This window comes from Columba livia, chromosome 1 (genome assembly GCF_036013475.1).
Source record: "Columba livia isolate bColLiv1 breed racing homer chromosome 1, bColLiv1.pat.W.v2, whole genome shotgun sequence".
Taxonomy (NCBI): domain Eukaryota; kingdom Metazoa; phylum Chordata; class Aves; order Columbiformes; family Columbidae; genus Columba; species Columba livia.
In genome coordinates, this window is record NC_088602.1 from 69,187,819 (window position 1) to 69,213,583 (window position 25,765).

Genomic DNA, 25,765 nt, shown 5'->3' on the forward strand with positions numbered 1-25,765 from the left:
GCATCCACCGGAGATATTAATTCATTAAAATTAAACTCTAGAAAGGCTGACAAATCTGAGCCAGTCACTAGTCCACTTAGTTTACTGGTACATTTTGTGCCTCTCCACGCATGGAGGCACTGTGTCATTTTTAATGGCAAAGTGGTTTAGGGACAGAACCTGCTTCTTGCCTTCTGCTTACTTCTCCAGTTAGAACAAAATTAGCTGAAAATGAAACTCTTAGGAGTACTAGCTCAATTTTGGCAATGTCCATCTTAACGACAATGTTAATTTGTGTCTCATAAGATTTATGCGTTGTATTTTGATATTTCATTATATGGTCGTGAGCTATTTCTCAAATAATGCAGCATATATTTTTGGCTGAACTAAGAACCATTAGATACATATTTACAGTATCTGTACAAGAATGGCCATGCATATATGTGATCATACAATTACCCGACTTATCTAAAAATCTTCAATAGGTACAGAGTAGATACAGTAAAAATGGCATGTAGAGACAGAAAATATGTTAAAAGTATTTCAAGGAATATATTATCAGACATCATTTATCACTGAATTAACTAAATGCACATTATTTGAAGCAGAACCTCTGGTTTTAATCCTGCAAGTGCTCATTTTGTTTCTAAAATTTAATTACAGAATGAAAAGCAGTGAGGAGAAAGGAGTCTGATATATCCAATGTCCATTTGAATCCTGCAGCACTTACAAAATCTTTTTCTTCTTCAGCATTCGCATTTTGCCCATTCTTGCTGGATTTTGTTTCTAACTCCTTTGTGCTCTACAAGGATGTTTGGAGAAGGTTTGTAAATGAGACTATAGCAAAAACTGCTAAGCTGCACTATATAAAGATTTTTTTCTTCTTACTCCCTCTCTTTTATTCCCAGTTCTTTCTGTACTAGTCATTTTTTTGAGCCTGTACAATCTAGAAAACCCTCAAGTGAATGGAGAATCCACAGCTAATGCTGTCAGAGTCAGACTCACAAATAGCTCCCAAGCAGCAAGCAGCAGCAAATGAAACCAGCCAAGGAACAAGATGCATGTGCTCAGGGGAGCTGAGAACATTATACACATATGAGCTTAATTCTGCTAGTTCCTTCATGTTTTGATCTTTTTCACTTCCATCGTCATTGTCAATGTTGTCATTATTGTCAGTGAGATGAATCCTGCAAGGATATGGTCCCCTTGCTGACCCAGTGCCATAAGCCTCCCATCCTGTCTGTTCTTTGAAAAGGTCTGTAAGTGCCTGTCACTGCTGATCTTGGAGCACTGCTGAAGCCTGGAGTGATTTGATGATTGCCAACCCTTCCACAGTGTCCCTGCGTAGAAAAGTCCTTTGTTAGATGTTGGATGTCCACCCCCTCAAAAGCCAGGAAAGCAACTGCAGCTGAACTAGGGTTGACAGAGGTTGACAGGGGGTCATTAATAAACATTGGTTAATCTGACAAAAATAATTCCTGATTGTGTCCTCCTCCTTAATTTGGAACAATCGGTGAAAGTACCAAACTGCAGCACGCCATCCCCCAGCTGGCCAGAGAGCGGCTCCTCATCCCTGGCACTTCGTTGCTGCTGATGGTCTCTGGCTTATCATGGAAAACGTGACACGTCCAGGTTTCACCTTGCCACTGAACCATCCAAGATGTGGTGGTGGCAAGTGCCACCCAAGGGTAATCCAAGCCATCATCAGCCCCTCCTCATCGTAGCTAGCACATGTGGCATGTGGCCAGGAACTCGAGGCTCTTTCGTAGCTGTGGACTGTGATTTTCTCAGTGCCTGAATTAGCAGCAGTAAACATCATTTCAGATTTAATGATTGGCTTCTTGAGTTGTACCTTATTTCTGGAAGTGCAAGGTAGGAAGCAAAACAGTCCACTGTTTGTCAGGACCATGTCTGGGTCCCAGATGACAGCATTTATTTTGAGTATGCTTTAAATGGCTGCAAGTGCCAAGGAAGAGCAGAGGCTGCAAATTCTGTGCGGCACCGAGGGGTAACCTTCAGGTAGCCTCTCCATCCACTGCAGGAAATGGCTTCAGGGATGCTGAGAAAAGCCAGAAAGACTAAAGGGCAGATCAGCCCCATTAACTTTTCCTCTCTTGCTATTTGTGTTATATTTTAAAAATAAAACGCAAATGGATAAAACAAACAAACAAACCCAAACAAAAAACCCCAACCAACCAAAATGAAAAAAAAGAAACAAACTTGCAAAGCCTTGCCCTGTTCATTTCTAAGTATCCAATTAAAATCGTGGTATTGTGGATGAGCTTTCAAGTAGTGAATTTACACTATTCTTTTAACACCATGATGGAATGCATAATCTCGCTGTTTTCTGGTTGTTAGAGAAAAAAAGGGAATCAGAATAAAGAGTTGCAATTGCTTACTTTTTCTTTTCTGATCATCTTCATAGCCTGCTGCTGGTCTCCTTCCAGTAGTTCCTCATCCTTCTTAAACTGGGGAGCCCAGAACTGGACGCAGTACTTCAGATGTGGCCTCACCAGGGCAAATTAGGAGGCGGAGGACTACCTCCCTCGACCTGCTGGTCACACTCTTCCTAATGCACCCCAGGATGCCATTGGCCTTGGCTACAAGGGCACATTGTTGACTAATGGTCAACCTGTTGTTGACCAGAACTCCCAAGTCCTCCTCTGCAGTGCTGCTTTCCAGGAGGTCCATCCCTAACTTGTACTGCTGCCTGGGGTTATTTCTCCCCAGGTGCAGGATTCAACACTTGCCCTTGTTAAACTTCATTAGGTTCTTCTCTGCGCAGTCCTCCAACCTGTCCAGGTCTTGCTGAATGGCACTGGAAAAGGAGGCCCAGAGAGGTTGTGGAGTCTCCTTCTCTGGAGACATTCAAGACCCACTCGGACACATTCCTGTGCGAACTGCTCTGGTGACCCTGCTTTAGCAGATGGGTTGGACAAGATGATCTCCAGAGGTCCCTTCCAACCCAAGCCATTCTGTGATTCTGTGACTTCTCGAGTGGCCTACTGTCTAACAGGAAGATTTTCTGGAGCCTCTGTTCCTTCTTTGTGCTTTGTTTTTGGACAACTGACTTGAGAAACCCTCCCTTGCAGCAGTATATAGGATCCATGGTTCTGTGTTTCAACAACAGTGTAAAAAAATGAGGTAATGATAGGTACAGAAATACATTGGTGTTCATGAATAGGGCAGTTAGACAAAACACAGGTAGTGTATCTAGGTGTGTGGTATATGCACAAGCATGTGAAAGGCAGGCTTTTTGTCTAGTAGTTCCTCTGTGTTTGAAGACTAGTCAAGCAAAGCATAAACTCAGATAGCTTTTGCATCATGCGACTTTCCTGCAAGTTGAGTGTATTTGAAGTATCTTCAAATATATTTTTGTCTTCAGCAACTGAATCTGCGGGCATGAAGTCTGTCCTTAATTTGTAAATTACTGTCTTCATTTATAAATTACTATACTGTATGCATTTATTTTAATCAATCACTGCAGTTGTGAATGCTGGTCTGATTTCTGAATCAGCACTCAAAGATGAATGATAGATGGTTTATTAAGTTCTCTCAGCGAGGGTTCATGATGCTTAATTTTCTTAAGTGATAATATTTCATACCATAATCCTGATCATTTTTTTTCTTCGTTCTGCTTAGTGGAGTTTAACCTAATTACATGTATGGTCTCTTTTAACAGTTGCAACGTGGAACCATCACTGAACTTCCATAAATCACCGGTTTAACTTTTTTAGGAGAAACCCTTCAAAAGGTCACCTGTCATCAAAGATATTCTAGCTAAAAGTTGTAACACTTAACCCTGTCTTTAGGTTCTCTTAACTCAATTACACCAATGCATCACTCATCTCTCTCTGGGTCTGCAATAAAAGAAGTATTGATCTAGGGCCATTTTTTGGATCCCTGGCAGCAAGACACCGTACACATACTTACCTCTTTCACAGCTGGGTGGTTTCATTGTAACCCCCGGTGTCTCTCTCCAACATTTTGACCTCATAAAAGCATAATGTCACTGAATCCTGAGATTTTATGTAATTTATTCTGAAGATTGTGGCTTTAAAATCTTCCATGTGCAGTTTAATAACAGCATTCTTTTCATCAGACAAACTTTGCTCTCTCTATTAATATTTTCATCTTCATTTTGCACACACACAAACAAATATACACACAAAATAAGCTGAAGATGATTTACAGAAGCCTTAGAGAAAGGGAAGGAGAAGGGAAGAGACAGAGAACAAGATAACTGAAAACTAACCAGACATGCGTTCACAGTTTTTTTTCCATTCCTGTTATATTTTTGTTTGGATTGGCTCCAGAGAAGCCCTGTTCCTTGTCGCTCTTGTTGTTGTGTGTGTGCTCATGCATAAATTCAGGTCAAGTATGAAACCTCTTTTCTGCATTACTGGTAAGAATGTGTAATGTCCTTATCAACAGATAACAAGAAATCTGAACTAATTTAGCTCATAACCCAGGGTTCTTCTTTTTTTCTTTTTTTTCTGCCTCCCATTACCAAAATATGGTGTTTGCTTAGTTGCTAATGTATTCAATTCAGTAAATTAGAGCTGCTTGAAATTTCTACTAATCCTTTTCCATTGAGGGTTTCCCTGGACTAAGTGACGCTGAATAAAACAAAAACCACATGCATGCACAGGTTTCTGAGATTTTCTGGATCAAATATAATTTAAGGGGCACAACATTTTTAAATGAGTTTTTTGTTTTTCTTTTTTTTTTTTTTTTTTTAAATTACTGTACCAAAAGCACCGACGAATAAACAGTGTTTACTGAAAATATGCTTTGCTTGAACTTGGCCATTAAAGTATACAAGGGCTGAGGGGTTATTTTGCAATGAAAGAATGAACCAATATATAAGGATAAAAGTAGAAAAATGGTTTAACACACAGCACAAAGATGTTTTTGAATGAATCAGTCTTTGCTATTTAATTTACATTTTGAGGGCTCATTAGGATGATGAATGACACTGCTGGAGAATAAAACATACTTCCTGAACAAAAGAAAATCTCTGTAGCCTAATAACATTTTATGCCAGCACTTACATTTGTCAGAAGTGGATGCTATTTATCCCTATGATTATTTAAAAATCATTTTTATTGTCCTTTGTGCTGTGTCCTCTTCTGGGAATTTTAATTCAGAGTTTGACACCTACTTATTAACTTCCATGAAGTATGGAGTACAAAGGCTTATACTATATAAAGAATTCTAACCAGCCGTGTTTATATTGCCTGCAGCTGTATACAAATTAGCTGAGTTTGGATTCATTTCTCTTAGAAGTGAAAAACAACAACAAAAAAAGAGTTGTGTAACCTTTACCACTTCAGCAAAGTAAATGTGTGTTGAGTGTGTCTGACCTGGGCATACCAGGAGACAGCAGTAAGTCAAAAGAGCAAAGAGGAAGAATTTATGGCTTTAATGCCATGAATTAGGAAGCTCTGTGAGTTGAAAACTTTCTATTTCATGTCTTCTGTTTCCTCCTCTGAAAGGATGAAGGTGAAATAGGAATGCTAATGTTTCAAACTTCAAGCCCATCCACTCCTTAATCAGTAAATAATTACTTGCTGTCTTGCCTTCTTCAGTGCTTATACATGCCTATACTCTAGAGTCAAAGGTATGCAAATACTAGAAAACACACTATCTCTGGAAAAATGTCAAAATATTTTCATAAATTATACACTATTACAGTAATTGTATTTTTATGGTCTGTCTAAGAAGACACATGGCTTTTGTATCAAACATTAGAGTTTAGACCCTTATTGAACCCAAACTGTAATTTCACCTGCATTTCCACTTCTACTCCTCTTGCAGCAGATCTGCTCAGCATCTGTGACATCCAACTTTAAGGGTGAAACAAGCTAAAGATTTCATTTGCCTTGCTTGGTGGGCACACCAGTTGCTCAGTTAGAGCACGTAAAACAACATGACGTACAGCTTTGCTTTGTTCACTGTGATATGTTTGATCTTGTTTTCCTTCCCCTTTCCAAAGCCATCCTCCATACCTTGCAAGAAGGGCAGCTGACAGTAAAGCAGGCAGCAGTGTGCAGGAAAAGCTATTTATTTGCATCTAATTCTGCAGATTCTCGTATTTATTTTTCCTTGCACGAGGTGGTGCTGATCGTCTGGAACATGAGATCCCAATTTTAGTTATCTTTTTGATTTCTGAAGAAATTGCTAGTCATCCAGCAATATATCCTGTAGAGTTTTGCCGTTTCATAATTTGTGGGCAAACAAATTATGGGAACATTTTTTAGCACTGTGACCTGACTCTGTCCAGGTAATCAGTGGGCTGACAGAAACCTCTGGCTGTTTTTCCTCCCAAAGTGTGCCAGAGGCATTCCTGGGCAACAATGACAGACTGCTGTTTGGAGAGCTGCTGTTGAGTCCTCATAGACCTCCTCTTGGTGGCATCTTGTGGCCAGACTCAGCTGCTCTGAGTGCATACCCTGGGCTTACTGCTCCACCATACACGGAGCCCTGTCTCCCGTCTTCTGAAGGACTGAACCTGAAAAGTCAGCTTAAAACCTGCAGGTGTGATTTGGAAAAGCAAGGGCCTTGTGCACATGCCTGTTTGTTTTCAGAATACCTGTTTTAGGTTTTTAAGGGGTTTTTTTAGTGTTTTTTAGTGTTTGTTCAATTTCAGTTGATACCCTGATTTTCTAGGGGAATTACATTCTGCCTACCTAAACTAGCTTCCAAGCATTTAGACTACAAAATATACTCTTTGTTATCTTTCCTAAAATATATATGGTGTTGACCATATAAAATTGTAACCATATTCCATATCTAAAGTTATAAATGCCACTACGTACCTAGATGTACTATATTAAATATGCATCTGTATACATATGTGTTCCTGATTGTGTGCTTTTAAAGTGCTATACAAGCCTTCATGGTAACGTGCATGCACGCAAAATGCAGATTATTGCAGGCTATTTTCAGTCAAGACTTCTCCATTTAATCCTTTCCATCTGATCAAATGGCAGGACATGCCACTTTCAGAAGTCACATATTTTGTGTTAGTAGAGTTGATCAAGCTCTGGACTGTAATGAGACAGTAATAATGAGTGACTTGGGGTACGTTCATGCTGCCATCTCTGCTGTGGTCAGTGCTTGCACAGACTGAGAGGTCTGGGCCACACGTGCGCAGAGATGAAGCCCTCCTGCTTCTGCTGTAGGGATCCATCAATTGTTTATGCAGCAGCAGCAACTACATGACTGCAAATTGCCAAAATCAGTGCTAGTTTATTTTAATATGCCAGACTGTAAACTGTAGCAATTCAGCAGCTGCAACGCAAGCAGGGACCTCCGAGAGAGTATCGGTACAGAGAGATAAGGATGGAAATGTAAGCTTGGCTTCTGTCTCATTCTTGCTTTTTTTTCTTCTTTAGCTTAGAGGTACAGATATTCTAGGCAGCAAATGAACCAATATCATCCTTTTGCAAAGGCAATGATTCAGTTTTGTAATTATTGCCTAGGAATGAGTAATCTTGTTGTTTCCTTGTATCTGCAGTTTATATATAGTGCCATCAACAAGGTAGTTTGGGCAGTGAGTGAGCGGTAACTGTTTCTCTGGTGTGCCTGAGACCTGTGCTGGTGTTTTGTGCAGATGCTGTGCCTATACAGTCCCCATGGATTAAGTATTACAGGCATTCAACCCATAGCTGTGGACTGATTTCTCTTCTGCAGGTATTTAAAATCCTGTTGTGTTTGTAGTATTAACATATATAAAAATTAAATTAGGAGAGGACTGCTCTTTAGTGTGATTTTTTTTTCCACCAGCCCTATGGCAGAGTCAACAGCGACGAACCAGCTCCTGACTGCCAGGGCTGTGCCTTCCCCTGCACAGAAACCTGCAACCCTTGCTAGACTATCTTATTTCATAGCTGTATTTCTCCATCAGAAAAAAAAAAGGATCATGACAAAGAGAGGTTTTTGCCAAGAATGTTTAATTCTGTTCCTCAGAAAGTATCTGTTGTTGAAAATGGTACAGGAGAATCCGTGTTTTGGTGGGGGCTTCCTCGTCCTCTACCTGCCCCAATATTTAGCTGGGCTGCAGGTGACGTACAGCAACATCTGCAGATAAAACATGGAGGAAGCGCTTCTGGAAGCATGGCTGGGGAAAGGGAGCCAGAAAGCACTTAGAATATGCACAGCCTTCTGCATCTTCTTCGGTTTTGTCTGGTGTTATTACCTGATGTCCCTACATGGCAATATGGGAACACAATTAATAACCAGAACCCCAGAGCAGCTCTGCCCTTCTCTTCAAGAACAACCGGCACCCCAAAATCCAAACCTTTCACCAAATAGTTAATTCTCAGGGGAATGAGGCACTCATCATGCCTTTCATAAACAAACAAATAAATAAAAGATACAAGGATTTGATGTGTTTAATACACATTCTATGAAAACCAGAGTGCAGACTAAACATAGTAATCTGATGATTACAAATTATTTAGTCCTATAAACAAAGCATGACAATTGATGGCAATGTGGTATCATATATCATAAATACAGAGCATACTCTCTCATCCAAAACAAATAGTTTGGAGTATTTCAAACCCATAACAAATATATTTAATGCAGATCACTATGAAATACTGTGTGTTTCTCAGTTTCTAATGCTGTATACAAAAGCCAGCCAAGAACCTTTTGTGCTTTATGCATTATATTCATTTATGCTGCCAATTCTACTTACTATTCTAGTATTCTGATTTGAAAAAATCAAGATTTAGTGTATTTCTAACAATGCTTGGTGCACACATCTTAAAATTATAGGACTTGGTTTATGAAGTAAATTATGAGACCTTAATGTAATTCCCAAGTTTCAGATAGATTTTTATCCCGCAAGGTAAAGTATTGATCACAACCCTTATATTCTATCGGTAGCTCGTTATGCAAGGCAAATCAGCTGCCATTGTTACTGATGCTGAAAATCTCCCTGAGTAACCTGTGATAGGTTTATTACATAGGCAGCTTTGATCCTCAGGACTCAACTAAGATATTCAAAGTTCTTATAAAGGTGTCTTAGAGCCTGCGATACAAATTCAGATGTCTGCTGTCAAACGACTCCTATTCAGCAAACCTGTATGAGCCACCTTTGAAAGTGAAACAGCAAGATGACACCATTCATAGCTTGACTTTTGGAGAGGTCTTTGTGCTCCCCTGCCTTTCGGTACCTGACAACTCGTTCCAGGCCATATCAAAGTCGCATTACAGAATTTGTAAAAAGCTACACAGATGGGTTTAATGTGTTGAGAACAAATAACTTCTTTGTTGATATCCACTGCCAGATCAAAGAGATGGAGGGTAATAGGCCCAGGACTGCATTACCTTCAGTTACACCAGGGGACAAAAGAATAAAATAAATCAGTGAAAGGCAGCAGAGAACAATAAAAAAGGAAAATACTAACAAGTTTAAAAGATTCAATGTCCTGAAGCATGAATAAAAGCCACAGAAATAAATTCATCAAGATCACATAAAAAGGGAAGCATATGGTGTCTCAGCTCAGAGGCTTTCCAACTTTACTCCTGTTTTCTGTATCTGTTGTTATAATTTGGGGTGCCACAAGACCTTCCAGTTTTTACGGAGACCTAGCTCTGCCACTTAAGAAATGCAGATTTGTTGTGCTTGACCTAGATGGAATCGTTCATGAGTATTCAAGATTTTCTCTCCTTTTAGTTTCCATTTAAAATGAAACAGGGCTACATTGAACATTTCTTCCTCTAGAGACAAAATAACCTGTTGTTAAGTGGAGGATTGCTTCATCTGTTCAAAAAAACAAAATAGAAATCCAAGAGACAGCTCACCTTTTTGAAGCTTTCCAATGAAAGTTTGGGAAGTCAAACCCAGACCAAACCTAAGGGTAACCTCACCTTTCCGAGAAAATTCACAAACCCCTTTCATGCAACATAGTACAGGTTTTGGTCTGCAACCCTGTACAAATCAAACTGTACTATCACTGTCCATTTCTTCCTTGTATTTCCCCGCGCTGTATTATGTGTTGCATGTGAATGAATGTTGGTGCATACAGGATTTAAATTTTGGTTTTGGCAGTGAGGCTGCTGAGAGAGCAGTTCTCTGTAGGCACCACCAGCCAGAGCCTTGCAGTCCATACACCAGTCATGCCCCTATGGTACTGCACTGTTATAGTAGTGACTTGTTACCCATTTTCTGTGTTAAAAATAGAACTCTTAATGTGACAGTAGAAAGTGGTTACTGACCCCAAGTAACACGGCCAATAGTCATCGTCTGTACAGTTTTGTATTTCTGAGTCCTAGCAGTAGTGCTCAGCTAGCCTTCAGCTTTGTGAAAGAGCTCAATGCAAACAGCTGGGAACTGGCAAATGTCTACTCTGCTGGAAGGACAAGCAAACTCCTTCAAAGACACAAAATCTGGAAAAGCTGAGGCATATTTTGCTTTCTACTTTCTCCCTGTATTTCACTGTTACTTGTAACAGTAATGGGCAAAAAGAAAATCAGAAAGGATTGTGACTTTCAGATGCAATATCACCTTCAAAAGGGGATAACCTGAGAATACATGGAAAAAAAGAGAAAATTGAAAGCCAAAAGTGAAAGGACTAAGATAATTTTAAGCTAACCTTTTGTCCTCCAAGCCTGAGGGACTACTGCAACTTCCATCAAAAAATGTTTAACTAGTAGCGTACAACTACTTGGGAGCAACCTACAACCTTCCCCAAACCCGGGACATTATTTGTTCTCCTCCTTCTGGTTTTATGATTGCTCAAGCAGTGGGTTGTAGCACAGAGCACAGGAAAGCAAGGACAAGTGCTGGGCAGCTCCCACTCCTTGGGGCAGATGGTTTTACAGATGTGGAGGTACCATTCTGCCTTCTGGAGGTGAGTCCCATTGCCAGGCAGCACAGCAGAACCTGGTTCCTGCCTAGCTGACCAAAGGGCTTTCTGTCCCCCACCAAAGAGTATTCATAAGGGCCTGTGGTGCGTTGGTGGGAAAATAAATCTCTTTGTGGGATTTGGGAAAGGACAGGAAAAGTAAGGGAAGTATTTGTCTGCTCTGCAACTTTATAGATTTGCTGAATTTATTGATTCTCACATTAAGGCTGCAGTTCACATGGTTTGACGCTTGGTTGGTTTGGGCGTTTTCAGGAAACTTTTGTAGAAGATTTTGTATGGTGTATACATACTTATATATATATGTATACTGTCATGTATACATGCTATCATGTACATTCTTAACTGGAAAGAGCTTACATGTCTGAGCCCTAAGACATTGCAGCACTGACATTTTATTTGAAATTTTACATGTCCTATTAACTCTGCAATACCTTTGGAGAGTACTATTTTGAGTGGCTTTTCAGTGAGTGTGTTTCCATCAGTCTGTCAGTGACCACAGTACAGATGGATTTTTCTTTTGACTTTAAGGAATGCTGAGAGCACAATAAAGCTCTGCTGAGAGTTTCACTGCAGCTTGGAGAATTGTGCTATTTATCAACTTCTGTGTGGATTTCAAGAGAATCCACCTGAGCTGACCAGAGGCATCAAGGGATTGATTTAAAGGTGCAGATGCATACCGCTGTTCATCTTCATTGATAAAGCTTTGGGTAGCCAGGAGCAAATTATATCCCTCTTGGGCAAATAGGTGTCCAAGTCGTAATTGCCATGACCAGAATATGTTTTTGCAGTGTTAGCAGTGAGACTGAGCAGTCATTCTCAAACCAATGCATATGGTGCTCTGTTCCTTACATATAATAGACATTTTTTTAAAAACTCGCAATCGAGATCCATATTTTCCATGAAACAATTATATTTTGTGCAAATCAATAGAGCAGGGCAATGTAACTATCTCAGCTAAAATTAATTCACTTTTAAGTCACTATCCAGAAAATAAAGGAAATATGCATCAGCTGTGCCCAGACAAGGTAGGAAAAGTGGTTTCTCTCTGGATTTGCAAATAGGCTTTTTAACTCTGCTAGCTTTACCGCTGCATGCTCACTGGTCTGCCTATACTTCAGACCTGCTCCATCAAGGGTTCTTGATGATTGTTGCCCTCATGAAAGCAGTTACAGTGAAAGGATGAGATTTATTTTTCTGGGGAGGAGACGCTGTCAAAGCCAAAACCATGGCATCCTTGGACTAGCAAAAGGCTTTAGTAGAAAGCAAAATGTTACTTTGTTCTCCAGATCTTGGGGTGGTTTTTTACCTGTTAAGTCTAGATCAGGTCTCAGTCCCTGAAATTGAGAAGGCAGCTTTCAGCAATAGGGATTAATGAGAGGTTGTTTCTCTCTGGGAAACAGTTTTTTTCAGCTCTGTGTAGCAGTCTATTATGAGAAATAGTGTGGTGTTACCTTCTGGAGATACAGGCTGCTGCTCTGTGTTTTGGGGTCTTAGTTGCCACATGAAGATCTTCTATCCTCTCTTAGCCCTCTGTGAAAGCCAGACCTTCTTAGGCCCTGATCTCTGAGTGAGGTATTGGGTAGAGCAACATTTTTGTTACCCATCATGACAGAAACCACCCTTGTTTCCTTTGTCCTGTTCTCAGCTTTATTAACAGGATGGGCACCCAGAATTTTAATAGCATTTCAATGATAATATCTTTACTTTCGACTTAGTATAGAGATATTGTTCAGATGATGACATATTATCGATATTGAATTCCCTGTGCCAGACTTCATTTCTTATTCCTTCCACCACTGCCCAAAGGGTAGATTTTTTCCCCATAAGCCATTTCTAAGTGGATGTAAATAGGCTTTGAGGAATGCCGGATAGAGCTTACTCTTTCCATCAAATACTCATGTACAGGGATTTTCTTCCACCAGGAGCCCTTTGTGGGAGAGGTTTCTGTGGAGCTGTGTACTGTAAAACCTTCTGTCTGTAAGAGGTTTAACTCTTTATGCGCAATAGTTAGTAATCACATAACCTTTAGCTCAGTGGGAATGAATACCAATTATCATTTATAAACAGTTCCTCTCATTATGCGCCTATTTATGGCATCTTTTATAGCTTGCTAATTACAAACGCACAAAACAGAAATGTTTGGAGTTAAATAATGGATGTAATTGATTTTCATGTTGAATAGTTTTTATTGATTTATTGTTAATTAACATTTTTAAAGGATCTCTTGGCAAAATAATCCATTTAATTTATTGAATATTACACTAGCTGATGGTATATTCGTATTAAAATGTCACATAAAGATTAACAGTTCCATAATACTTGTTTTTCCAACTGTTGCTGCCTTAGAGATGTTATATATTCTCCCCAACCAAACACAGACAATATATTAAATGCAATCGATTGCTCTCAGTCCAGGCCCTCGCAGACAAGTGCCCACATCACTAAAAATACCACGTTCCAGTTGACACTAATTGGCCATCTGCATAGCAGGGAGGACAGGCATCTAACAGAGAGAAAAGCTGATCTCTGTCACTCCCAGGGCAGGGTCCTTGGGGCGGCCGTGGAAGGACTGTGTGGGCCGAAGAGAGAAGCCAGGATCTTTGCTAAAAAAGCCTTTCTGCCGCAAAACAATAAGACTCTGGTTTCCACAGTGGAAACTTTCCAACAAACAGACCACTGTGTCAAGCAAGCAGTCATTTAATACATTCAGAGTATGCATACAGTGCTGTGGGAAATCATAGAATCATGTAGTATGCTGAAGGCATTTCCAGAGGTCCCCACTGGCTTTTTCCAATTCTGGAGTGGGAAGAGGAGCTATGGAGACCATTCAGGGGGTTGTTGGCATCATCTTGGTGAATTTCTGTTACCTTCAGCTCCTGTTGCCTTCACTGAAAACTGAGGTCACTTACTTAGCACCCACCAGGATCAAGCACGTAGCAAGGAGTAAAATTGCAGGTTGCAATCTTCATTATTACCATCCCATTATATTTTTCAAATGGGTAGCGAGAGATAGTAATCACATCAGACCCTGTTTTTTCATTAGTGAAGAAAAACATTAATATACTGTGACATGGTATTGATTTGATACAATCAATCTTTCCCAATAACAATAAAACCTTTATATTTTATTAATAGAACAATGCTGTTCTTCTCTATTACAGCTCCCTTTTATTGTTCTGGGTCACAGTGTAATTCTGGTGTGTTTGGAGTTTTATTTTTATGAATATAATGTAAAAGCCTGTAAAATTGCTCTACCAATCTATCAGAAGGTTTCATTTGAGGATTCCAACCAACTTTTATTAGAAGAAATGTTACTGGTGCAGCACCAGTCATTGATTGTTCGATGACCCTTAGGGAGGGAGAGGGTGGCGAGGTTTCAGAAGGGTTCTTGGCCTTTAATTCTCTTGATTTTTTTGTGGTATGTACACTGAGACTTAGACTCAGGCCATGTTATCAGTTTGAAGGTGACCTCTCAACATGTGGCTGGACCCAGCACGTCTAAATCCCCTCTGAACTTGGCTAAGCAATAGCGAAGCTCTCATCCGCAGTCCAGACCGTGGCCCTTCAGCATCACCTCATTTTCTGACCCAAGCTTTCCATACCTAGTTCAGGTCAAGTGCTACATGTCCAGGAGATGCTTCAAGCACTGGGGCAAGTAATGGGCATGCATTGGAGGACTTGTGCTCTAACCTCATCTTCCTGCTATTTAAAAAAACCCCTAATAATACAGCAAATGCCTTTACTTACACAACTAGAGTAAATCCATCTTCAACTCGACATCAGCCTGACCCTTGCAGGCAGGATCCTTTCTTGCACTCTGGCCCCTCAGGTCTGCATGTAGGGCCAACACAGCCTAAGGCTGGCGCTGCACTGGATATAAACTCCTCTGCAGTCTTCCTTCATGGAGACCCAGCTCTCCAAAAGCTGCCGTCCTAGCTCAGCTATGGGCGAGCTCCTGAGCAGGGTGTTCTGAGTGAACATCACTCATCAAGAGCAAAATGTACTCTTGTCTCATTAGCATCTCCTTTCTAGTGTGCATGGCAAGTCTATCAGATAGTTTGGTGTTTCTCTCTGTCTACAGATATTTTTGATTCATTTTCTTTGATTAGCCAGAATGTTGTCCTGTTCCTGGTACAAGACTGGGGCATCATGATATTCCACTTGCAATGAGACCCCTAATTAGTATAGCCAGATACTTTCATTAAAGCAAAGCTAAATGACTTTCATCATTTGTTCTTTATTCTTTTTTTTTCTTGAAATATAATCTTTGTTAACCTTTCTCCTCTTCTCTTTTGAACCAAGAACAATGTTGCAAGATCCCATGGTGGGAAAAATAATCCCTATAATAAATATGAAGGCTCCATTTCAAACGAGAATGAGCTTATTAAGAGTAACAGTTTATTAACAGTCACTGCAATTTAGATGAATTTAATTACTTTAATTAGTGCAACACTTTCTGACACTGAGCTTGAGAATTCAGCTGTTCATCCCCATCTCCCTCCTGTATGTCTCCATGTCTCAGGAAGCAGCAGCAATTCCTCATAGCAAAAGAGAAGCTGTGCAGAGCGCAGGAGAAAACTACTTCATCAACAGACTGTGGCTGCTGGCACTCCAAATTAGTAGTAAGAAACAGCACAAGTGCAAAATGAAGCTTTCAGATATTAGGAACAAGAGCAAAATGAGCTTCCTCAATCATGTCTTCATTTCTTGTTCCTTGGTATAACCATGCCCAGTTCAGCCATGCTTGCCTCCATCCTCAAAGAGAGACAAGGAGGCTTCTCTCTTTAAGGGCTGTGAAGTGCCCAGCATTACCAACACCCATCTGTGAAATGAGGGGGACTACAGTGTGCCATGGCTCCCTCAAGTCCAGCCCTGTTAAAGTAGATGAAAACATTGCTGGTAGGTCTCACATTATGCTTCAAGATAGAACTGCCATTCTTGTTCGAGAAAAAAAAAAAACCAAAAACCAACCAAACAAACAAAACCACAAAATAAAACAAACAAACAAAAAAACCCCAACAAAACAACCAAACAAAAAAACACCAAACAAACAAAAAACCCCTGATTTTAGTTCTGTTCTGTTCAGAGGTTTTTCCTATTCAGCCCTTTTCCTATGGGATGTTCCACTTTATCAGAACTGAAAATGGTTGCATTTATCTTGATTTTGAGTCAATCTATTTTCATTTTTGTTTGAAGAAAATATTTTCTTAAAGAAAAAAAGCAACAGATTTGGACTCAGAGTGAAACATTTCAGCATTTTGTTTTAATGACTTCTTGATTTTGGCCATATCCCATTCTGTAACCACAAGTTTTATTTATATTTCTCAAAATTTGTCATTAAAGTGTTTTGATCTGATTAAACATTCATTTATCAACTGAAGACCTCTTAAAATTTCATTTTGAAGGTAATGATGTCACGCAATTGCATTTTTAATGGAACCCTAGCTAATGGGACAAAATCTACATGTAGGTGCCTGTTACCCCCTAATCCCCCCAGTTCAGAATGAAAATATGTTCGAAAAAGCAGGCATTTCCTAAGAGACAAAAAGGTGAGTTTTTAACCAGGTTGAGGTCTAATCTTTTAACCAGCCCACCTTTCCTGAGGTCCAAAACCTTGCCTTTTGTCTCCAGAGCAGTGTGGGTTCAGCACAGCCATCCCATAAAGAGCCTTTTGAATGATGTAGTACGTGTAAGGAAATCAACAGCAAGTTAAGCCCTGAATGTCTAAAAACTCTTCCTGAGCATCTGCAAACAACCTCTCTCAAAACATACCTTTATACAGCCTGGCTCTGTTTCCACAGAAACCCCAGTAGTCAGCTCTCTGGTCTCAGGCGCATCTCCTGGTTAAATTTCAACATTTTATTCCACAAGTAGAAGGCGTTAAGATCACTTCAGAGAAATGGTTGAGGGAAACTCTATTGAGTTCATTGGTTCTCCACAACCAAACAGGCAGAGGCCGCATGTCTGAATAAGTAAAAAGTTGAGGACTTTACTTATCTTCTTCATGCTGGAAGCTCCTTTCTAGCAAATAGATTATATAGAAAACGTTATATAGAGAGATATATATGTGTATGTGTGTCTGTTTGTATCTCCGTACTTTCATGGTCTTGCCTGGCAAAGAAGCATTTCTAACACACATTCAGATCAAGGTCCATCACTGTGGGCTTTTTTCACATTTTTCCCAGTTTTTTTAATATCATGGATTTAGGTTATTGTCTGCCAACTTTTACTGCCTGAAGCTTCACTTTAGGCCCCAGGGGAAATCCCACAGCCTCATTTCAAGTGGTGCTGTGCAGTGTGAGACTGAGAGCTGCCATGGAGGCAGAGATGGCACCCAAAGGGTGGATGTGTGGTGGCCGCTGCCGCGCCGCTGGTTACAGATGACCAGCATTCAAGAGGTTGAGTACATCCCTTGGTCTTCTGGAGACCTTAATTGTGCCTAATTTATGCTGGAGACAAAAATCCAATAACTTCTGGAGACTTTATAAAAACACTTAGCACAATCCAAATAATAATAGAACCAAAAGCTCGCACCATAAAAATCTCTTAGGCTAAAATGGAAATAGATATTTGCTGAAGATTTTTCTTTCTTTAACACAAAGATTTGAAAGGAGGGAGAACTATCACACATAGGCAGTTCCTTTCAGAGATGCTTCTTTATGTATCTCTGTGTGAAAGCTCTTGGTAAGGGAAGAAAAAATAAAGTAATGCTCTGAAATAAAATTTGTACAGATGTAGCTGTTTTTGAAATGACATCCTGTTTCTCAAGAATTCCATGTAGCCTTTAGACAGCCTTGTTTCTTACAGTTCTCTGTGCTTTGCATGGTAATTAGCTGCTCGTGTTATCAGTGGCATGATGCTCCCGGCTATTTCTTCAGCAGCCGCTGCCGTTATCCTCAGCGGCAGCTCCTCGCAGCCTCCTGCCAGACTTGCACGTGTGTGCAGATGTTTGGCGTTCTTCAGGCTGCCCTGACTGAGAAATGAAGGTAATGGGCACAGCATCAGAGAGGGAAGAGGCTGGAGCCCACTTTCCTCGACAGCTCCCCTTGCCAGGATTTCACTGATGGTTCATTGGAGGTTCAGTGAGGCGAGTTTGTTATGACAGATCGCAAAATGCAAAGGGAGGCAAATGAGCTGGGTTCATCAATGTCAGGATAAATACAGGGTGGCAGCTCCTCAGCTTAGTTGGGAACAGCAGCCTCAAAACCTTTATTTCATTTAATTTTTTAAAATTTTTTTTTTTTTTAGTAATTCAAACATTTATTACACAAGGGTACTGTGGCATGCAGGTTATGGAGAGGGTGGAGACACTGCTTTGCACAGATCGCCATGTGTCCAACATCCTCCTTATGCAGGTGCTGCATCACACAGCCAGGACTGACACAATATTGTTTGGATCAGGCAAGTCCACTGATGCAAATAGCACATGGAGTGCTCCACGCTATTAGTTTCCTGCAGGGAATGCAATCTTGTCTTTTAATTCAGATTTCAAGAAACATTTACCAGCTTTTTTTTTTTTTTTTTTTTTTAATTAAAATATGACCATGAAGTTAAATTCAGGTTGCGAGATTCCTGGGCAGTGAGGGTTCCTCTGTGATGTGAGTAGAGATGTAGCAGAGAAGCTTTCGGAATAAAAATGGGGAGTCTTTTCCATACTAGCACATACAAACACCTTTCAGACGTACCTTAGATGCCACAATAACTCACAGCAGTGGTATGGTATCTTGAAGAAAAAAATAATAAGGTCCTAGACCATATGAAACTGAGGTTGTTTGCTGTGTGCAGAACATGGTCTTTTAAATTCTTCAGCCTTGTTCTAGAAAGTTTGATATCAACAGTAATGTAAGATCCTTACAAGTATTCAAAGCAAAAATAAATTAATTTATACTTAGCATTCAGAAGATGAAGAAAAAAGAGGATAATATAGAAATGGAGGTTTTTTTTGAAATATTGTTTTCAGTTTTGCGTGACTTGTCTTTGATTTTGTGTTTCCCGCTTTTTTTTTTTCTAAACCTGCTCTGAAACAGCCTAATGCCAATTTTACCTTCAGTACTTTTGTCATCGTACAAAAATAAATAGCATGATTTTACTGTATGATCAATGCATCACCAGGCTTCACATAGGCAATGTCACTGCAGAGCCTTTCCTGCACAAAGGATGCAGAAAGATGTTATTTATTTAGTATGAATAAATACACATATTGGAGGCTCGGGGAAGAGTGGCTGGAAAGCTGCCTGGTGGAAAAGGATCTGGGGGTGTTGATTGACAGCTGACTGAACATGAGCCAGCAGTGTGCCCAGGTGGCCTGAAAGGCCAACAGCATCCTGACTTGCATCAAGAATAGTGTGGCCAGCAGGACTAGAGGAGTGATCTCGGCTCTGGTGAGGCCCCACCTTGAATCCTGTGTTCAGTTTTGGGCCCCTCGTGACAAGAAAGACACTGAGGTGCTGGAGAGAGTTCAGAGGAGAACAACAAAGCTGGTGAGGGGTCTGGAGCACAAGTCTGATGAGGAGCGGCTGAGGGAACTGGGGCTGTTTAGCCTGGAGAAAAGGAGGCTGAGGGGAGACCTTATCGCTCTCTGCAAGCACCTGAAAGGAGGTTGTAGCATGGAGGGGCTTGGTCTCTTCTCCCAAGTAGCAAGTGACAGGATGAGAGGAAATCCCCTCAAGTTGTGCCAGGGAAGGTCCAGATTGAATATTAGGAAAAAATTATTTCCAGAAAGGGTTGTTGGGCATTGGAACAGGCTGCCCAGGGAAGTGGCTGAGTCACCATCCCTGGACGTGTTTAAAAGGCATTTAGACAAGGTTCTTAGGGACATGGTTTAGTAGTAGAGTTAAGTTAGGTTATGGTTGGACTCGATGATCCTGCGGGTCTCTTCCAACAAAAATGATTCTGTGATGTCTGTACATGCAATAACTGTTTTGCTTATGCTTACTCTTAGGCAGTATACCCAAAGCAGCAGGAACTGCACTCAAAGGTGGTGTAGACAAAATCCTATGTATTTATACAAATATGTTGCAATCAGATGTAATAATGCAAATATTACATCTTCCTGTGGTGCTGATGGGGAATTATTTGAGAATTTTAAGCAGTGCAACTTTTAAGATGCTGGAAAGACTTGGCCTCATTTTGAAACTGTAATAGAGCTTGGAATATATTTCATGTGACAACCATGTCCTCAAATGTGCTATTTGTTATTTCTTTTCAAAACACAAACAAACTATTTTCTCCTTTTGTTTACAGGATGGTGGAACAGGAGATAACAGCTGCATTGAAGAAATATTGCGGGTAGGAATCCTTTAAAAAACCTTTTATTTCCAGTGCCATTTTGTTTACTCTAAAAAGACAAGAGAATAAGAAGAATATTGCAATTAGTGCTGTTAAAAGTGTTAGTCTCTTAGATTGTCATCTTTCTACGGAAAAAGTAGGCAAAGTTATTTCCTCATGAAAAGTAATTTTAAAATCTATGAAAACAGTGTTCCAGGGCCTCTGGATTTCACTGCTACTTTGTGCCAGTACGGCTGACCTTCATGCATGCAGAAGCAGATAATGGGATAAATTATAAACTGAAATGTACAATGATGTTTCAGGTTTACAAACCATGCAAAGTGCATGTTTCCATTAATCATGACTGTCAAAAATCTTAATTTTGAAGGGAGGTCTAGGAAGGTCATTTTCCACCTGGACTTAATTAGAAGCCATTATGTAATGTCATTATGTCCATTATGTCCATTATATAATGACAATGTGCAAAATCTGTAGTTATTTCCTTATTTCATTATTATTTCTTTTATCTTAGTAATTTCTAGTTTATTTTCGTGTAGCAAATTAACATACATCCAGACAGATCTTGGCTTGAATCAACTTTGATATTGATTATTTTCTGAGGCAGACAAATTTATAAACCATGAAACATTTCCATATATTTTAACTTGTGTTTTTTCCAGTTCTTTTACTAAAATGATAATGGAATGTTTTCTCAGTGCTTATAAATCTGATAATAGTGATTGAAACACCAAATAAGGTAGATAGAATGGTAAAACCTCCCTATTACTGTGTGCGCTTCCACCTCTTGGATATCCCCTGCCCAAATGTTTCAGATTGTTTATATACTACAGGGCTATAAATATTTAGTTTAGAGATTAGTAGTGCATTAAACCTGTTGTTTTTGAAGACTTTTCTCCATTCTCTCTGAATATGTTAAATACAGGTTATAATTCTTAACCTAGACAAGGAGTTTATCGAAGGGTGATGACGATGTATTGCATATGACTTTACTGACAAAGCTTTTACATAGCTAACATTTACCAGGTAGGCTTTTGTAGGGCTGAACCACATATTCAACAAGCCTTAGCCTCAGCCCTCACTGTTTTGTTACAAATTAATAGCAGATAGTATAATTTGTGACAGCTTTTTACAATCTTCATGACATATTAAGTATATGATGTGATGTGAGGCTCATTCACCCCGTTTTTTATGCAAGACTTCTAAAATGAACAGTCAAATAAGCTGGTCCTTCTCCTTAGGCTGTGCAATTTGGCTTGTGCAATTAGGCAAAAAATGTAGAAGAGACATGGTTCCTTCCATGCAGAGGAACATGGATATGTAAAAGACACCAGCTGAGAATAAAAATGCAATGTATGATTAGGGATTATAAGGTGCAACTTATAATGTGAACACAGTTGCTCCTCGCTCTCTCTCTCTCTTTTTTTTTTTTCTCTTGGAAACATTCCTTGAGAAATATTTCTGCAAAGCTTTGTGATGAAGCATTCAGGACATCCTTCATGACAATTTATTCACAAATTCTTTCACTTTGCTTCAAAACTGGATAAAACTACCCGCAGCTCAAAAGCCATGCTTCACATCAATGTCTCACTGTCTGCTGAAGTTTAGCATGGCTAAAATAGAGAGCATACTGTTTTCATCCCCTAGGTCTTGTCTTCACATGAATACTCAGTCATCATGGGTAACCCCTCCAATCTGCCCATCCTCCAGGTCTGCAACCTGAGTATCACTTTCTATTCGGAACTTCGCTTGTGTCTCCATGTCTAAGACTACACGTAAATCTTGTAGACTTCCTCATTTCTAGCTGAAGTTCTTTATTCACAAAGGTGTAAGTCTCAGGTCCAAATTCTCATTACACACCTTGATTGCTGCTGGTTTTGTTGGAGGTGCTATTCACACAATAAAGCTTCTTTTCAGACAGAATATATGCAGTTCCCACATAAGTGCCCAAAGGCAGACAATGAAAAGCATGAGGAGCTTCAGTCCTTGTGTTCCTGTCAGGAAAGATGGCTGGTACCCTGAAATGCATTTATTATAGGAAGGGCCATTCTACTGTGTGAAGCACCAGCAAAAGGAAGATGATGCTTAAAATTTATCTTTTAAGGAACATCGCACCCTATTTTAGCTGACTCTTGTACACCACAAAGCAGAAAACATTCTCTCTTTATAGGTAGTGTGTTCCCTGCAGAAGTCAGGCTGTGGCTTTCCCAAGGGATAGGTAGTTCCGCGGCATGTCCATGTTTCCCCAGTCAAGACCAAGGGCAGTAGAAAGTGTGCCCCAAGGCTGCTCCATCTGCTTCCCTGTGTTTCCTTCTCCCAGCAGGTGAGAGGAGGCAAGTGCTGGTTTGTGCACAGGTCTTGTCACCCACTGATTTCAGGACATGGTCAGAGATAACATCTGGACCTGGGCTGCAAAATCAATTTAGGTATATCTTTAAAATCGCCAAATCTTATTTTGCACTAACAGTGACAAGAATTTACAGTCTTTGTGCTGTCTGGTGCAACGCAGGGAGGCACAGCTTAAGTCTATTCTTTTTTGATGTTTTACCAAATGTATCAGAGCTCTGTAGACATTATGAATTGACAGATCATTCTGCATGAAGCTGCGGCTTCCAAAGAAAGCCCTCGAGAGCTGAGATGCAGAACCGCTTCCAGTCCTGAAGGAGGTTGATTAAGAAGACAGTAACCCTGTCGAGATCGGAGCTGTTGTAAGGATGCCTGCTGAGTTTATAATCACTGCAGGAATCCTGAACCTCATCTAACCCCATGCACTAATTTATACAACTTCTTCAAAGTGTAGTGACTTCTCGGTCCAGCTGCAGGCACGTACATTGAGGGTAGGGAAACTTCTAAGAGAGCCTTCGATGGAAATGACTCCCGTAAGAATGAGTTACAGATGTAATGTCAAATCAAGAGAGAAAAGCCTCATTACTTGACAGTAGCTGTAAAAGGCAATTCCTTGTAAGCTTTTGCATTATTGGTGGAGGACATGATAGAAAACTCTGAAGAGGAAAATAAGAGTTAAGACTACACAAATATCCTTTATTCCACTGTGCCTGGAGCAGTTCCTACCTGAGTTGCTGAGACACTTGCCAAAGCCAACATATTCACTTCCTTGCTAAAACACAGGCTTGCTAAGCAAGATTAGTAATTTTGCCTGATTTCTGTTTTATTTTATTAGTGTGTGGACCTGTGTATTTTGTTAAGAGTGGTGGGGTTTGGAGTAAACATTTATTTTGCTGTAATACCTGTGAAAAACGGGAGCAGCAAGAGTCCTGCCGCTCCACTAGGTTAACTGTTGCAACAAGTATCAGATGCGCTCTGAGTATATTTGCCGTGGATTTAAGGAGAAAGGGAGTGTGTCGAGTGCAGGCAGTTCTTGGTTTGCAAGATAAGTGGTTGGAGATTGATCTGGGTACTCTTACGGTCTTAGCTGTGATTTCCTAGAGTTGCAATAGCTTTGTTGAAAGGAAACCCACAGGCAAGCTGAGCTTTTAATAATTGAAAATGTTCTTTTTGAATTCCCTGTGTTTTTTGTGTTGACATGAGAGGTCTCATTGAACTGGGGAGAGATGGACATAGTTGGAATGTTTGTCCTGCAAACAGTGTTTCGCTGCAGGATGCAGTGGCAGCGGGAAGCTGATGTAGCAACAGGAATGCAGGAAAAGGGCTTAAGGGAAACCAAGCACAGCCAGTTAACGTGGAATCATAGAATCATAGAATCATTTTGGTTGGAAAGGACATTTAAGATAGCAGGTCCAGCCATTAATCTACCACTGTCAAGTTCACTGCTAAACCATGTCCCTAAGAGCCTGATGTACACGTCTTTTAAACACCTCCAGGGTGACTCAACCACTTCCCTAGGCAGCCTTTTCCAATGCCTGACAACCCTTTCTGGGAAGAAGTTTTTCCTAATATCCAATCTGAACCTCCCCTGGCACAACTTGAGGCCATTTGCTCTCGCCCTGTCACTTGCTATTAATATTTGGGAGGAGAGACAGACACCCACCTCACTACAACCTCCCGTCACAAAGAAACCACCTCCTTTGGGATGGTGTGGAGAAGTGGGGAGGCAGGATGTTGTGTGGGGTGGAGGACAGATAAATATCCTTCAGGGAAGATAGAAGAAGTGGTTGGGGAGGCAGTGAAAGGACTGACACTCTAGCTGTGAACATCCCTCCCCCTGAAGGACAACTCTGCTTGGTGCCAGGAGCCTCCTACCCCGAGGGTGAGCATTTGCAGGTGCCCTTGCAAATAGGTTGTGACCCCCCATTGCCACAGGACATCCACTTAGGAAACCATGACATTTTAAGTGTGATGGCTTTGATGAGTAATTTACTTGATTCTCTCTACCCTGTGAAACTAATCAGAGTATGCAAAGCACAGTACTTCTTATTTGAACAACGTAGAAAACTGAATGAAAACAGAATCTAATTCTGCATTTTTCTCCTTCCCTACTTGGAATCCCCTGGCTCATTAGCAGGCTTGCTAATTCTTTAGCAGAAAGCATTAAGGATCAACCCATCAAATATTCAGGGTTTTTTTCAAACCTGAACAGCCATATGTGCTGTGAGATCAGCTGCACTCCATCAGCTGATTGAATTAAAACAAGAGCAGAGGTAAATTAGAAACTGTCTGCACAAGACAAATCCTGTGAAAACATGAAATCCTACCAAACACACTGTCACTGTGAATAAGCATCACAGTCAGTGGAGGAAGTGTCAATACTTAGAGGGTAGAAAAATCAGTTTCTTAGAGGTAGGTTGTTAGTTCAACAACTGTGAACTGCTACCTTGTAAATGTTAATGACTGTAAGATCCCACTGGCTGCAGTTAAGCTCCTGGTGGAGTCGGACATTTGAAGAATTACAGAACACAAATATGGTAATCAGCAGTATATTTCTAAACACTCTTCTTGCTTTCCAAAGCAGAGGGAAAAGCCTACAGGTGGAATGAGACCCACTTTGATGCAATAGCTACTGCAATAGCTACCTCTGCACTAGTGGAGCGTTTTATTGCAGCCTCGCTGCTGGAAAGAAATTGCTGGGCAACTTTGGGAGGGGGTTGAGAAGGCCGCCCTCAGCACGGCCAGAAATTTAGATTTGTTTTGGGGACTGAGCCCTGTGGGAAAGGGGAAACACAGCAACTTCAGGCAAAAGAGATGCTATGGGGGAGAGAGAAGGCATGGAGACTTAGAAGCAGCCCCCAGCTTGCTGACACTACCTTTCTTGCTCAGTCTCATTGAACACAGAAGTACTCCAAAGTGTCAGAATTGTATTAAAAATGTATCAGAGGCATAAAATATAATTTGTTTTCATTGCAGCCTTTCAGAAGAACTTTCACAGCACTGATTTTTTTTCTGTATCCCAAATTTCAGAGCAATTAAAGTATTGTTTTGGCTGACGTATGCAGTTCATTGCATTTCTTCAATATTATTCTTTTTGTCTTTCTTACTCAAATAAATGAAAAAGCATACCCAAGAGTGTTTGGAAAATGTGTCATTCCACCCAAGGCACTAAAACCCAGAAATATTAAACGACAGTTTAAGCCATCTAATCCAACCTCCAATACTCACTGCTTAACATGGCCCTTCTTACCACACTGTGACATCCAGCTCAT

General features: G+C 40.4%; 1 protein-coding gene across 2 annotated transcripts in view; it reads left to right on the forward strand.

Moving 5' to 3' along the window:
• Positions 1–25,765, forward strand: part of AFF3 (ALF transcription elongation factor 3) — a 336,480-nt gene that overhangs the window by 128,696 nt on the left and 182,019 nt on the right. For both annotated transcript variants that reach the window (XM_065061339.1, XM_065061340.1), the window contains exon 4: positions 20,106–20,150. In XM_065061339.1, coding sequence (XP_064917411.1) covers positions 20,106–20,150 — 45 coding nt within the window. The remainder of the gene's footprint in view (positions 1–20,105; positions 20,151–25,765) is intronic.